General features: G+C 42.7%; 1 protein-coding gene across 1 annotated transcript in view; it reads right to left on the bottom strand.

Annotated features, from left to right (window-relative positions):
• The window catches only part of anks1b (ankyrin repeat and sterile alpha motif domain containing 1B), a 58,170-nt gene that overhangs the window by 823 nt on the left and 40,254 nt on the right, over positions 1 to 17,093 (bottom strand). Inside the window, 12 exon segments of the mRNA XM_088988690.1 lie at positions 403 to 494; positions 2,310 to 2,480; positions 2,678 to 2,815; positions 3,728 to 3,814; positions 3,910 to 3,981; positions 5,091 to 5,216; positions 5,306 to 5,469; positions 5,472 to 5,496; positions 5,574 to 5,681; positions 12,629 to 12,781; positions 12,905 to 13,003; positions 14,989 to 15,095. Coding sequence (XP_088844816.1) covers positions 403 to 494; positions 2,310 to 2,480; positions 2,678 to 2,815; positions 3,728 to 3,814; positions 3,910 to 3,981; positions 5,091 to 5,216; positions 5,306 to 5,469; positions 5,472 to 5,496; positions 5,574 to 5,681; positions 12,629 to 12,781; positions 12,905 to 13,003; positions 14,989 to 15,095 — 1,342 coding nt within the window.

Here is a 17,093-nt window from a genome sequence, read left to right as displayed (position 1 = left end):
TGAACCAGCTGTCGAGCTATATGATGAAACAGAAAAGACGCCAAAAAAAAAAAAAAAAACAAGCGCACCTCCGCTTGCTGCTGTCTCTATGACAACCGCCTCCGGGGCAGCTAAAACACTGCTGCACCTGTCAATCAAGTTGTCAGGGGGCGGGAACGCTCGGATAAATGAGAACAATGCAAAAAGAAAGGTAATGATGAGGAAGGACTGGTGGGATGCTTTTTTTTTTTTTTTTTTTTTAATGCCCGACTCGAGCCCTCCCACGCTCGACACCCGACCTGACAAACAACTCCGCCCCCTCCACCTTCGGCCCCGCCTTCCCCTCCCATGCCCGCCCTCGTCAAGGCACGCACACGCAGGAGTGCACAAGGCTGCATGTTTTAAAAAATAGTGGTCTCGTACTTGGTGTTGACTCCTCTTTTGGCCTCCTGACCCGGTTCCACTATCCACGGCACGTTGGCGTGGCCCTTCTGCTCCACGGACCCCTGCTCCATCTGAACATGTACAAAAAAATACACACACACACACACACATATATACAGTGAGATAGACGCTGATAGTATACTACATACGTTGCCCAGCAATTATTTATGCAACTTGTGGTACGCATGCGCCCTCTGGTGGCACGTGCAGGAATCGCAGTCAAAATGGAGATAAGGCGTATTTCACTTTAATGGGGCCAACGCTTTATTTTAATGCCTCAAATTTAATTTTGGTAACATTTTCTGTGCATCTCTTGTTTTTTTTTCAGTTTTATTGTCACTGAGCAACAATTAATCCCTGCCGGTGATACTGGAAAAGAATAAAATGGAAGTAAACAACGCCAAGTGCATTCCAGCCAATCGCATCGCTCGCCCTGGTGGACTGCTATAAAGTGAACGTGATGATGAGGAGGAAGAGGAGAAGGGGGGGAAAGGGTGAAGGGGGGGATAAATGCCATTAGAGGTAACAAGACTAATCCTACACACGCTGCTGCAAACCGATGATACACACACACACACACACACAATCTTGTTACAGGATTAGCAACACACACCTACATGTTTTTGCTACATGGCGGGGACTAGGTATGCCCTGTGGGAACCCAATTTAAAACATGAAAAAATATACGGCTAACATCCGACTTATGACAGAGTTACGTTCCGACCAAACGGTCGTAAGTCAAAATGGTCATAAGTCGAAATACATTTAAAATGTTGAATAGAGACTTAGAAGCTAAATGACATGCAACACCCCCGCCCCCTAGCTAGCGTGTTGCGGTGCCAGGCGTAGAATTAAAAAAAAAAAAAAAAAATAAAAAAAAGAGGTCATGGTCGTAAGTACGGGTGGTCGTAAGTCGAGCTGGTTGTAAGTCGGATGTTACCTGTATTTATTAAACTCATAAAAATGTGATTTTATGACTTTTTTTTGTGGAGTCTGTAATTGCTATGACATGGCTAGTTGATGTAGCATATTTTGCTAACGCTAATGCCACAATTTTGGAATACAGTCGTAGATGTGCAGTTCGTTCCAATTCAAATGAGTTCGAAACACACACACACACACACACACACACACACACACACACACACACACACACACACACACACACACACACACACACACACACACACACACACACACACACACACACACACACACACACACACACACACTACATCATCGCAGGAAATTCTAAAATGCAATTTTTTCCTTACAAAAATAAAACGAAAATAAAAACTGTATTTTAATAATAATAATAATAATAATAATAATAATAATAATAATAATAACAATCCATTTCATTTCTAAGCGCCTTTCAAAACTCTCAAGGTCAATTTACAGTCACAGGACCGTTTTTTTTTCTGCGGGAGAGAAGCGGCAGCCACACGCGCCAGCGTTCACTCAACCCGGTAGTAACTCAAATAGATAGAAAGCTATTAGCTAGCTAATAGATAGCCAGCTACATAGCTAAATAGCTTTTGGGGCGAAAGGAAAAGTGAGGAGGACCTGAGTGGGATGGAAGAGTCGGGAGGGAGGAAGAGGAGGAATAGGAGGGTGAAGAGGTGGCCGGTGTGGGGTGTAAATGTGGCCCATTGACCAGCGGTCCGAGGGTGACATGATGACCTGCACAGAGGTCACACAGAGGTCAAAGGAGGCCCCAAGGGGGAGATGCGGTAGGATGGCAAGAATGGATAAGGGCGATTATAAAGGAACATTTTCCAAATTCTTGTCCTTTTTTTTTTATTCTGAAAAAAAAAAAATTACCCAACACGCACCCACAGTGGCGACGTGAGCTCGTAAAGCGCAGCGGGGAGCGACGTGCTTACGGATTTTCGGATGTTGACGCCGCGCGGTTTGGGCACAGGTTTGCCGGGTTTGCTGTCGAAGCTCTCGGGCAGCGTGGACGAGCCGTGGCCGCTCTTGCGCGCCTGCAGGGCCAGCTGGTAGGCCACCTCGAAGGCCTGGCCTAGCGTCAGGATGATCTCGTACGCCAGGTTCTGAAACGGGAGGTGAGGCGTTCAGGGAACGGACGTCGTGGGATTTTACAGTGAGTTTTAAAAAGAAAAAAAAATAGAATTTGAATGAGCAAATTTGATGAGTTTGATTCATGCAATGCAGCCACTTGGCCACTTGGGGGCAGTATGACAAAAAAAGTGTCAGTTAAGCGCGGAGGATAAAGAAAATCCGCATGTACCACGTCGAAGGCGGTGAAGACGTGGCAGTAGTGGTGGCTGGATTTGAGGTCTTTGGTGATGTAGGCAAAGGTGGAGAGATCCTCGGGATCCTGAGCGGCGCACGAGATGTTGCGGATCTCGTGCTCGGCGATGATGTTCTGAGGACAAAAGAAACGCTGGCGTGGTTATAATTCCGCCTTTGACTCCAGCGATTTATTTATGAATTCATGTATTTTTTAATGTATTTCCTATGTATTTCCTATGTATTTTTAAAATTATTTTTTAAAGAATTTTTAACGTTTTTGTATGTATTTCCTATGTATTTTCTATGATTCTTTAAATGAAACTTTTAATGTATTTTTTATGTATTTTTTTATGTATTTTTAATGTATTTTTTATGTATTTTTTTAACATATTTTCACATATTTTTAATGTATGTAATGTATGTATTTTCTATGATTTTTTTTCTTCTGATTTTTTATGAATTTTTTAATAGATTTTTTTATGAATTCGTAATGGTATTTTAATGTATTTTTATTTATTTTCATGTAATTTTAAGGTATTTTAAAATGTATTTTTAATGTATTTCTTAATGTATGTTTATATATTTCTTAATGTATTTTTTAGTGTATTGTTATTGTGTTTTATCTGTATTTTATATGTATTTTTATGTATTTTATAATGTATTTTTTATGTATTCTTTTATGTATTTTTTATGTATTCTTTTATGTATTCTTTATGTATTTACTATGTATTTACTATGTATTTGTTATGTATTATGTATTTGTTACGTATTTCTTTATGTATTTCTTTATGTATATCTTTATGCATATCTTTATGCATATCTTTATGCATATCTTTATGTATATCTTTATGTATATCTTTATGGATTTCTTTCTGTATTTATGTATTTATGTAGTTTTTTATTTTATGTTTATTTTATATTTATTTTATTTATTTATATTTAATTTATTTTATAAATTATATAGTATTTATGTATTTGTTTGTCTATTTATTGATGTATTTATTTTTAATGAAATCCAAAACGTCATTTCCAGCAGTGACGTTACCTTATTGGTGGCGTCGATGAACTTGACCCCCTTGTACGACACGGAGAGGATGATGGTGGGTACCTTCTTCATCTGCTCCGTCGACTTCTTGGAACGGCGTCGGCAGAGCGTGAGACAAGCAGGAAACAAATCACTTCACTTGACGCCGCGACAAGCGACGGGACGGGCGATTCTCGGCGTACCCTCATTTTGGCGCAGGCGTCGTGCGTCGATTCGGTGCCTCTCAGGTCCTTCACCAGCATGGAGCCAAGGTACTGCGCACATCACATCACATGGCGTGCCATTGGCAACGCCGCCACTAAAACGGACGGCTAATCCGCAGCAGATGGCATGTCGCCTTCCGGATAAAGATTAAAAGATGATTTTTTTTTTTCTCTTTTAAATCCCAAGAGATGTTGAATCCATTGAGGATGACGAAGCCTTAATTTATTTGCGCACTCAATGGGCGGGGACCCGTTTATTCGGAGTGATTGTGTGCCAAAGCCAATCAGAAAGTAGCCAATTGTGTCATCATAAAAGATTAAAAAAACTGGTTCTATGAATTATAATCATCAAATAAACTGTACTATTTACATTGCCTTTTTTTAAGTCAAAGTATTTTAAATATACACTGTATTTGTACTTGATTAAGAAAGCCGACTTTTACTTTTTTTGTACAATTCCATTTTCTACCACGACAGGGCGGAACACCAATTTTTGAGATTAAAATGTATCTATATATCTATACATCTATATGTCAATCTCTGGATATCTATATATCAATATCTGGATATGTATATATCTATATATCTGTCTATATCTATCTATCAATATCTATCTGTCTGTCTACATCTATATATCTGCGTATATCCAGCTATCAATTTTTGTTTTTCTACTTCTTTCTTTCCTTTCCTCATCCTTTCATAACTTTGATGCTGTGAAATGTCAATTTCGCCACTGCGAGACGAATAAAGGTACATCAATCAATCAATCAATCAATCAATCAATCAATCAATCAATCAATCAATCAATCAATCAATCAATCAATCAATCAATCAATCAATCAATCAATCAATCAATCCATCCATCCATCCATCCATCACCCACCAATCCATATATATATATATATATATATATATATAGAGAGAGAGAGAGACATAAGGTGCACCGCATTATAAAGGGCACTTTCAGTGAATGACATTTTTAAAGGTTTTCCATACATAAGGCGCACCGCATTATGAGGCACATGGTCAACTTTTGAATAAAAACGTTTCTTTTAGGTGCGCCTTATAGTGCGGATAAAGGCGGTATTTACATACATAATCGCACTAACATTCAGAATGATGAGGAGAGTGCAGGGGGGGGGGCTACTAAGGGGACTCACGTAAGCTTCGTAGTCGCACGACTGGAAGATGAGCTTCTCAGGATGGTGTTGCCAGTACTGAACGGGTGTGGATGAGGTGGCCTCGTTAGGCGGACGCAACGTGATGGGTTCGCACCACTCCCCCGCCTGCGAACGACAGCCAATCTCAGTCAAAGGGGTATTGGGGGGGGGGGGGGGGGGGGACCCGACAGATCCGAGGGGTGCCCGTCACCCACCATGCTGACTTGCGCCATCTGCCGCTCCAGTTTGGATCTCGGCACGTCGTCAAAGTAGTTGTCGTTGCTGCGCTGGCGCCGCCGCGCGTCCGCCTGCATGATAAGGTGCTGAACGTCTAGGGAGCCGCCCGGGACCCCCGCCGCGTACGCCGCCGGGCTGAGCTGGGGGGAGTGTGAATGGCGCCGGGCTCCTGCGCAGAAAACCGACAGGTGGTCGGGCGGGGTCGGGAGTGGAAAGGCTTCCCGTCCGGAACCTGGACACACTCACCCGGAGGGAGATGGCCCGCGGGGGCTTCTGGGGGGTGTCCTCGGGGAGTCGGTCCCCCAACGAGGCCAAGATACGTTTGCGGTGCCCGATCAGACTAATCTTCAGAACCTGAAGGGAGCACAAACACAACCACAGTAAATACTTCAATTGCTAACATCAATACATTTATTTATATACATATATACACACAATTTTACATATATACATACTCATACACAAATATGTGTACACACATACATAAGTAGTATAATTATATATAAAATAATTAATATGTGTATGTGTGTGTGTATGGATATATGTAATACATATGTAGTGTATATGTGTATATATACATATATGTGTATAGAAGTGAATATAAGTGTGTATGTGAGTGCATATGTGTATAAAAGTGAATATGTGTATAGTGTATGTGTGTATAAGTGTATACGTGTGTATAATTGTATATAAGTGTATAAGTGGAAATGTGCGTATAAGTGTATATGTGTGTATAAGTGTATATAAGTGTATGAGTGTATATTAGTCTATATACGTATATATGTGTACATAAGTATACACATATGTGTATATACTCATAGATGTGTATATATAAGTAGTATAATTATGATTATTATATATGTATATGATGTGTATATAAGTGCATATGTGTATATAAGTGCAGATGTGTATATAAGTGTATGTGTATATTAGTGTACTTGTGTGTAAATGTGTATATGTGTGTATAAGTGTATATACGTGTATAAGTGTATACCGCATCAGAATCAGAAAATATTCAAATTTTCCCATTGTGGGACGAATACAGGTTTTCTGATTCTGATATGAGTATAAGTGTATACAGCATGTGTGTATAAGTGTATCTAAGTGTATGTGTATATATGTATATGTGTATATAAATATGTATAGAAGTAAATATGTGTATTTAAGTAAATATGTGTATTTAAGTAAATATGTGTATTTAAGTATATACAGTAAAGTCTCGTTATATCGATATTCAAGGGAGTCCGAAAAAATATCGATATAACCGGGACTATCGATATATCCGACCCTGTTTGCATGTAATTTTCTCCGTGCGTGCATAGAAATAGTATCGATATAACCGGGACTATCGATATATCCGATATCGATATAACGAGACTTTACTGTATGTGTATTTAAGTATATATGTGTATAAGTATATATTTGCATTTAACTATATATGTGTATATAAGTATAGCTATCTGTCTATATCTATATACACATTTCTGATGTTGCCGTTTTCGCCCACCGAACGTACTTGGACGCCATTGAAAGGCTGCATTGTTCCCGCGGTCACTAGGCGTCCTCTGACTGTGCCAGTTACCAATTGTTTTTTTTCCCGAAAAAAAAACAAGACCCCATCGGGAACTTGGGGGGCCTTGCGGCGTTTACACATTGGCACAGCGGGCTGCCCGACTAACCTCTGTGTGTGTGTGTCTGTCTGTCTGTGTCTTAATTAGCGTCATGATTCTCCCCATTGGCCTGAATCACAGACAGACAGGCGCACAAGATATTGCGTAATGTCACACTCATCATCAGATTTTTTTTTTGGGGGGGTAGGGGGTGACAGAGGGTCTTCTCATGATAAAAGGCATGCCTACTAAATTTCATGCGGCTCGGTCGAAACTACGCGACACGCTTGAGTCCTCATCATCAAGTCTTTGCAGGATGCGGCAGTCATCACAACATCGACTCTAAAGTACAGAAGACCTAAAGCAGAAGTTCACTTGTTGCTATGGCAACACAAGAGCCGCATCAGCACCAATGCTTAAAACAGCTGTTTTGTTTTTTTAGGGGTGGGGGGGGGGGGGGGGGGGTCGCTGCTACTGAACGGACCAAGAAGGTTTACGGCGCGGAGCGATTAGCATGTAAATGGCCTCGTACGCTGAGACCACCCTGTACCGGTCACCGCTATCCACTCGCCATGTCGTTAGCGAGCCAATTTTGCCAGCCGCTGGGGCGAATCTCGTTAGCGCAGATGGAAGCGGCCTGGATGAAAGGATTAAGGCAGCGCAAACAACCAAAGCTAAGCCGTCGACGAGTCGCCATGACAAAGGCTAAAATCATTTGGACGAATCATATCACGGATGAAAAGGAGGTTAAATCGGGATAAAATTAGCTTTGCGATCTTTGCCGTCATCCATTTTTATAGCCTCCATTGAATCACGTCAAGTCATGACCTCAATAAAATGACGCGTCGACTCCATCGCCGTCGTCTGAAAATCGCCGCCGTCGCGTTACCTCAAATGCACTTTTTTGGCTACAAGAGATTTTAGTTGGCCATTTGTTGCCGCTACTTCACACGGAAACACATATAACTATCCTTGAAACATGCATGTATTCTTTATCCTCCGTAAGGAACGACTGTATTTCAAGCAGATCTTTTCTGTTATATTAGCCTACATTTTGATCTATTTGTTTTAAAATGAACACATTTACACGCTTTGTTTATTTTTGCGCCTCGGTTATTCATTGTTGAACTCGTCTTTGCACCTGACACCCCCCCCCCCCCCCAACCCCCCTGGTGGCTAGCACTTGGCTAATGTGGCTAATGGGATCATTAGTATCGACTAGCTCTCTCATACACACACACCATTTATCTACATTTACATTTAGGATGGGGTGGTAGTGGTGGGGGGAGGGCACTGTTTATTGGGGGGGGGGGGGGTGTTTCTACTACAGGATGGTCACCATCTGGTTGCCTAGCAACCCGCACCAGGCACCAAAAGAAAAAGAGGCGGGGTTGTTACAATGTGTTTGGAAGGTGATAAAGCGGTACAGTAGCCAATGGGGCGGCTCGGCAAGGGTTGGGGGGGGGGCGGGCGTTAAATGGGGGTGGGGGCACAATGGCGGAGAAACATGAAGAGGCCCGCCTCCACGGAGACAGATGCATCTCCATTAATAGCTGGAGGAGTGGAAGGAGACTGTGTGTGTGTGTGTGTGCGTGTGTGTGCGTGTGTGTGTGTGTGTGTTAAATGCTGCAGGATCAACTTGCAAACGAGATCCTACACACACACACACACACACACACACACACACACACACACACACACACACACACACACGTCTAATAAATATGCACACAGATACACACAATATGTCGCATATGTTTATAAATCACGACAACATCGGTATCGTATTCGGTAGTCAATGGTGTCATCTAAATATAGATAAAGCCAAAAAGGCGAAGCGGGAACCGTCGTCAGGCCTTCTGCTAAGTGTTGTTTATTCCAGACGTCACGCAAAATGGGTCACGCAACCGAGAACGCCACACTGCTCACGTCGACGTGATTTATGCTCTCTAAGTTACTCCGGTGTTGCGTCAAAAAAAAAAAAAAAAAAAAAAAAAGCTCAACCATTTTGTTTTATTGGCTCACGCTGGAATTTCCGAAATATACACGACAGATATTTTGAGTGTGCTATCTTGTTAAAAGCAACGCTAAAGCTAGCGGCTTTATTTGCATGGCAATTACTGGAACTAAGCTAGTTTAGCAGAACGGCTAGAAGATGTGCTAACTCATGATTACAATAAGCAAGAAAATGTACTTGTACTTGAACGAATACAATACAATACAATACAATACAATACACAATACGATGTTATCTATATAGCGCTTTCACAACAGCTGCAGCTGTTACAAAGCGCTTAACTTGTTAAAAGCAACGCTAAAGCTAGCCGCTTTGCTATTTTCATGGCGATTTTTGGAACTAAGCTAGTTTAGCATAACTGCTAGAAGACATGCTAACTCATGATTACAATAAGCAAGAAAATGTACTTGTACTTGAAAGAATACAATATACTGTGATTTATATAGCACTTTCACAACAGCTGCAGCTGTTACAAAGCGCTTGACGATGTGCTAAAAGCAACGCTAAAGCTAGCCGCTTTGCTATTTTCATGGCGATTTTGGGAACTAAGCTAGTTTAGCATAACTGCTAGAAGACATGCTAACTCATGATTACAATAAGCAAGAAAATGTACTTGTACTTGAAAGAATACAATACACTACACTGTGATTTATATAGCGCTTTCACAACAGCTGCAGCTGTAACAAAGTGCTAAACAATGCGCGAAAAGCGACGCTAAAGCTAGCCGCTTTGTTATTTTCATTGCATTTTTGTTCTTTTGACTTCAAGATGGCGCCGCGAGAGTGGCTGTCTCCCAGTAGCTCCCGTATTTTGTTTTTCTACTTCTTTCTTTCCTTTCCACTTGCTTTCGTAACTTTGCTGCAGTGAAATGTACATTTCTCCACGGCGAGACTAATAAATGTAAATCCAATCCAATTCAATTTATAGAACCAAGCTAGTTTAGCATAACGGCAAGAATACATGCTAACTCATGATTACAATAAGCAAGAAAATGCACTTGTACTTGAAAAAATACAATACAATACATCCTGATTTATATAGCGCTTTCGTAACAGATAACATAAAATCAAATACAGTAAAGTCTCGTTATATCGATATTCAAGGGAGTCCGAAAAAAATATCGATATAACCGAGACTATCGATATATCCGACCCTGTTTGCATGTAATTTTCTCCGTGCGTGCATAGAAATAGTATCGATATAACCGGGACTATCGATATATCCGATATCGATATAACGAGACTTTACTGTAATAAGAAAAGCAACGTAACACTATAGACTGCCCGAACATTTAATTTCGTGATTCTTTAGCATACCACTAGAGCGAGCACACTTTAAAAATAACAGCGCTGAGAGGATGAAGGTATAAATCAAACGAAATGTTGATTCGAGTCTCTGTTAGGCAAAAAGCATATGCCCAAATATGGTCAATTTCCTATTTTATCACAAATAAAACACCCAATCTAAAATTTACAGATTAACTCTGCAAAACTCTGATGCATTTCATGGCCTGAAGATTGAACGGGCTTAAAGGGTTTAGCATGATTTAGCGCCGCTTTAAACGTCCAATTCAGTTTTCCAAGTGCACTTTTTTACAAACATCCTGCTGGATTTTTTTTTGGTAGCTTGACCTAATTTTGATTTTTGGAGCTCCACGTTTGAACACCTTCTCTCAACACCCCGACCTCTGCACTCGACTCGTCAATCATCGTAATCAGACGTCCCGATAAGGATGCGCTAAACAACAAAAGGCCACAAAAACGTATGCGTTTACCCAAGTTCAAAATGTCGTCCCGGGCAGGTTTGTCCGCTCGCACTTTTTGTTTCGCCTTTATCGTCGTCGCCTTACCCTCCTCGTTCGGCGGCTTGTCTGCTTCTTAGCTTGCGGCAGCTCGCCTGCATGTCTCTGCCTGATCTCTCGCTCACTCTCTCTCTCTCTCTCTCTCTCACACTACCCTCCTCCTCCTTCTCTCCATCTCATCGCTATGGCGACGCGAGCCGGGCGTTCGCACGGCGTCCGTCGGCTTACTACGTGACTCACGATCGGCCCCGTGAGGTAAAAATTTAATGATTGAAGGGGTAAAGCGTGCTTAGCGGGAGGTTTAAAAAAAAAACATAAAATCACCTCACGCTCAAATTGAACCACGCGATGAGTTAAAGTCTCGTATGATTCATACATCCCAAAATAAAACATTATTTTAGCATTTGAAATTAGTCATTTAAAAAAATAAACATCTATGTCAGTTTCCGAGGCTAGTTTGTCTTTTTCCAAAATAAGAGTCTAAAAAAAAAAAACAAACCCTGCTGGTTTGATGACAGCGCGCGCCTCGACGGGTAGCGTCGGGTCGGGTTTGATCCCGCCGTCTATATTTAAGGCCCGGAACCATCTGTCAGCGGGATGCCGCGCAATCTGTCCATTTGGAGTGCGCACAGAAAAGGTGGTAAGCGCACACACGCTAGCTCGCTATCGCTGGCCGCGGGCCACCCGTAGTCATGCAGGTACACGCACACACACACACACACATTTACAGCAATGCACTTCAATGAACAGCTATCATACCATATCCCACGTCACTACGGCAACCGGCAGTCGCCATGGCAACAGGCGAGCACAGCGCCAGAGAGTAAACCCGTCTTGGCTTTGCTTGTACACATATTTGCACGCGCATGCAGTTTGTCAAAAAAGAAAAAGTGTGATGGGAATGCGTTTGACAAGTTCGGCCATGTTTGTGACATACACACACATACACACACACACACATATAAAAGGCAGAACAGGCCTTTACATGCTAAGAGGCAGAAAAATCCTACTCGGAATTAATAGAGCCAATTTTTTTTATTACTTCCTGTCTGCACTCAGTTCCAAAATAAAAGCATTGCACTTATTTTGAAAGGAAGTGCACCTGCAAGATTCGTCCACTCTGTGGTACTGTTTACTTAAGTCATCTCGGTGTTCACTTTGGAGTGATGGAGGCTGAAAAATATTAGTTTGGTGGCTATTTTCTTGATGATTACAACACGAGAACAGAATTAGTACAGACTGTTTTCAAAAGAGGTGCAACTTCCTGTTTCCACTCAACTTCAAAATAAAAGCGAATTCACTCTACCTTGCTCTGAAAATGTGACAGCCTGACGTGATGGGTAGACGCCGCCATCTTGTGGACATTTCTAGAACGTCGCTAACCGTTTCAACCAAAAACCGACGGAATTGATTCTAGGCTTTAAAATCTCACGGCTAATTATTTACCCGCGCTGCTACACCCTCTAGTAGCAACTATTAGCACTACACTTTGACTTTATATGAATATATCCGACCCCCCCCCTTCATTATGACTTATGTAATTCCACGCTCTGCCCTTAGACGTCCACGAAGAGAGCCGGTGTGCTTTCGCACTCTCCGTGTGTCACATATGCACCCGTACAGATGCGCTAGGCTAGCGCACGCTTGCGCACACGCAGCACGTGGGCGGCATCCCTGACGCTGTGAAGCATCTTGCGGCCCACATGCTTATATAACGAGGCCTCTCTGCACCTCCTCCAGCTGATCGCTTCATCTGCGCTGCCTCGGCAAAATCCAGCAACCCCCCAGAGGAATGTTACACGCATTCCAGAAGCAAATTTGACACAAGAAAAGCAATTTGTGTTGATTTGAGGATGTTTTTGGGAGGACTTACATTGATTAGCTCTATCTCCCAGATCTTCTTGACTAGCTCCATGGACGTGTAGCCATTGACGAGGAAGGATTTGGTATAGTCGCCCAACTCCAGCGATTCCAGCCACTCGGCCACCGACGTCGGGTTGTTGCCGTCGTAGCCGATTGGTCGCACCTGTGATAACAGAGACTTCATTTTGAGGGTACTTCAAGCTAAAAATAAGAGCATTCGAACGCCATGAGGCAGCCATGCGGAGTTTATGGGGGTTTAGCTTCATTTGGCGGCTACGTGACTCACCCTGGGGAGAAGCCGGATAGCCTGCAGGAGGCGCTGTCTGTGGGCCGAGTTGAGGATGCCGATTTCCAGAAGGTCCTGGTCCTCCACCACGTTGCTGCCCTGCGTCAAAAACACACACCGACACACACACACATGCAAAATATTAGCATAGCATTTGCTTCACAGTGAGCTAACATTTTGCTCTTAACTCATTCATGGCCATTCAGGAATTTATTCGGGAATTGAAAATATGACGTAGAGCGCCATTCCCGAATTTGTTTGGGTTTGTTTTTGTCGTGCTTGGGTGCCTTTTTTTTTCATGTTATTTCCCTTTTTTCCATGTTAGCGCTTTGTTCCAGTTTAAGCTGTTGTTAAAGCGCTATATAAACCAATATGTTACGGAGTACATCTTATTTTGTACAGTCACCCTCATTTCAAGCCCAGATAACTCCAGACCAATATAATTTAGTAATTAACTATTTTTTTCCTGATTAAAGAAGAGAAACTAAGGTTTCTAACGCTGTATTGAATACTGTTCTAGTCCTAAAACTCAGTAGTCTGTGGGTTCTGGAATTTGAGCGACAATGACAAAAACCCTGGCACCGGAGTGGACACATTTTTGCACATCTGGCAGTGAATGAGTTAATACTAATCAAAAGCAAACAAACAAATCAAAAGCAAATAAACAAAACAACACAACAATAATAATAAAAGGTTTCTTTAAGCATGAAAAAAAGCAGCAAAAGTGCAAAAAGTACTTACAAGCATAATTTCATTATCGTCGGATATTACCGCCGTACTGAGAAGCAGAGAGAGGAACTGAGACGTGGTAAACGTATGCAAATACTAGACTGTTTTTTTACTGCCCCCCCCCCCCCCCCCTCCGGTGGCCAAGAGCAAAATTCATTATTTGATTTAATTAAGTTATTTTACGAGAGGCTAAAAATGTTTTACTACATGAGGATGATGTCATGATGCTAGTAAATGCAGCATGTCTTATTACACCCCCTGGTGGCTGTAGAGTCAACTCAAAGGGATTTATTATTTGTAGAGGGTTCATTATGCATGGTGATATGGGAGATGCATTTAGAAGGGGGTGGGGGTCTTTGGCGGGCTACTTTGATATGCAAAGGGCGTACCGGTTCATCAATCTCACAGGTCGTTTCCTGCTAATCGCGCGTACGATAACAATTTGGAATATTTTTTAACTTTTTTTTTTTTTTTTTGTCCTTGACTCAAAACGAGTCACGTGTAAGGTCATTTCATTCGGTACTTAATCACATCCAAGCCGTCCGATCGCAATCGCCGAGCGGTAAATAATACTCGTGCCCGCCGCGGTTTGACTGCTCAAGGTTAGCAGACACGCTCGCGCTAATTAGAGGGCTAACGAGAAATGGTTGCTATGCTACGCGTCACTGTCACTGTGGTGAGAAAATATTTTTGGAAAGAATCAGTATTTTTTTTCTCTCATTTTTACAATGCAGTACAAATGCATTTTAATCGCTAGCTCGTGCTAACGCTAACAGTGCTAATAACAGAGAGACAAACATACACATTAAAAGCTGTAAGTTGCTATTTCGAACAGTAAGATGCACAAATACATGTTTTTTTTTCTTTAAAGTTAATGTGCAAAGTGACGGCGGATGATTTGACTTTGTAACTCCCGGCGACGACCCAGGCTAAACCTAGCGCCTCCCTAACATACAAAAATGTTCACTTTCTTGACACCAATTCATATTTTGGGCGCTTTGGTGAATATTTTGAGGCGCCTTGTGGGACATTCCAGACAGCGCCAGACAACAAGATCGAAATTGTCGCAATGACAACAAAAACGAACGAGGAGTGTGAAGACATCAATCAGCGTATCCTCATGTCCACCGTACACGTGCAAGATGGGCATCCTGCAGTTGCCACGGGAACGAGATTCTCTTTTGTCATTAAAAGAAAAAAAAAAATGGATTCATTCCGCGTGTGCTAATTGGATTTCAAAGAAAATCAATTGCCGCTAAAGGCGATTCGGGCAGACGCGTGTCGCTTGGAAACGCGTAACCGAGGGCAACAGGTGCTTTTTGAATTTTTTTTTTTGGGGGGGGAGCAAAACTCACCATAAACTGGACGTTGTCAAAGCCGTTGGCCAGCAGGTGATTCTCGTACTGGACCAGGCCGATGGAATCCAGCCACTGTCCCACCGACTGCAAGGGGCATCTGGGACCTATGAGGGGATGCAGAGGGAGACGCTTGAGCAGGGAGTAGCCGTCCACGCGGTAGCAGCGGCAGTCCGGCTGGGACAGCTGGCACTGCCACATCATGTTGTGGCGGGCAAAGTGGCTGTCAAACGAGGCGGCCATGGTGGGCGGAAAAAAAAGGGGGATGATTCTAGGCTAGAAACATGATGCGGTGGAAGGGAACGGGGGCGGGAAGCGAGGTGAAAGGTGCGAGGAACGTCCGAGATGTTAGATGGAGGGGATCCAGGAAGGGGGGGGCGAGGTCGGAAGTTGTATCCAGGAACGAGCTCTTGTCTTGGGTGTGAAATCCACGGCAGGTGGCTGGATGGATGGATGGATGCTGGAGGTAGGAGGACGGAGGTGGGCGTGAGTCGTCCCCCTGTGCGCGTTTGTGGAGCAGCTGCTGGCTTGCTCAGCTGTTGCGCTCCCTTGTCTGCCTCGCTCGCCTCCCCCCCTCCCCCCTTCCCCGTCCCCCACTTTGCCGTAAAAGAAGCAGGAGAGATGGAGCGATGCACTGTAGACTCTGTTCGTCAAGGACTCCCACGTTCATCTGAATGCTTCTGCTGTCCTCTCTTTCTCTTTTTCCTCTCCCCACCGCCCTCCCCCCACCTTTCCTTCCTCGCTCGCCCTCTTCCCTCTCCCTCCGTTGCCACTGCGCTGCTGCCTCTGCGCATGGTAGCCATCGCAACATCTCCGGGTGTCTTTGTCTGTTAGCCGAGCCAACCCACATGTACACAAAAGTGTGTGTGTGTTTATGAAAAGTGATTGGTAACCAGGGTAAACGATTTGGATTGACAGCCAAGTGGGGGTATAAGGGGGGGGGGCTAGTTAATAGACAGGCATTTAAAAATACAGTGAGACCTCAACTTACAACCACCTTATCTTACAAAGTTTTCGTCTTACAAACATCAAATTTATGAAAATTTATGAAAAACTTTATAATAAGCACTATTTTCATAATACACACCCACCACGGCTGGCGGAGTGATCTTCGGCGGAAGCACACGACCGAAGAGCATCAGAGGTTAAGTTACCAACAGTCCTTATGGAAGGTAACTCTCCTTCCATAAGCCATCAACGACCATCAAAAAGGTCAATAAAACTTTACTTTACTTTACAGCACAGTTTATTTATTTAATTACAGTCCTCATGTAATGCGCCTCTCTTTCCAAACAGCAATTCCCTTTGACCTCCAACGCCATTCCATCAAGCCATAAATGACCATCACAAATGTAAATAAAGTGACTTTATGATACAATGCAGTGTATTTCTTTCATTACAATACAATAGCACATTTATTATACATAGAATAAGGTATGTTGTGTGTAGTTTTAAGGCTTATTTAGTTGAAAAGTATATTTTATGGAAACCCGGGAACGGATTATTCCCATTTTAATGGTTTCCTATGGGAATTTTTTTTTGAGATACACACTTTTCGCCTTACACACTCTGTCTGGGAACCAATTAAGTTCGTAAGTTGAGGTGTACATATTGTCATTGAGCGGCGGGATTCTCATCTCCTATTATGGTCAATTTCCTATTTCCGCCACCCCCCTGTCGTCCATTATTGCTATGCGTTACCAAGCAATTAAAAATGATGAAAATAGCTGCGAAAAAAAAAAAAAAAACTTCCCACAAAGTGCTTGAGAGTGGAGGAAATCGTTCGGTTTTGGCTTGTTTGGCAGAATACCGCACATTTAGCCCTGGAAAGGTCGATAAAGTAGAAAAATGAGAAGTGCTGCGGCTTGGAATTGAAGCGGATTTACACGGAGGCAGGAGATGGGAGAATATGGGTCAATGGATGCTATAGCTTTGTGTTTGATTTCAACATTTTAGCTGGTAGCAGATGCGCACGTTTCACCATGACGTGGTTGATCCACTGGTGTAAAGGACGCTTTGATCCTCTCCTTTTTAATCTATAACTGCTTCATGCAACAAAGAGGGTGCAGAAAGTGCTTAAGATTGTCTTGTCTTGTTTTTTTATA

This window comes from Hippocampus bargibanti, linkage group LG22, assembly GCF_051943395.1.
Source record: "Hippocampus bargibanti isolate YZ-2025 linkage group LG22, ASM5194339v1, whole genome shotgun sequence".
Classification (NCBI taxonomy): domain Eukaryota; kingdom Metazoa; phylum Chordata; class Actinopteri; order Syngnathiformes; family Syngnathidae; genus Hippocampus; species Hippocampus bargibanti.
This window is presented reverse-complemented; position numbering and strand designations above follow the sequence as displayed.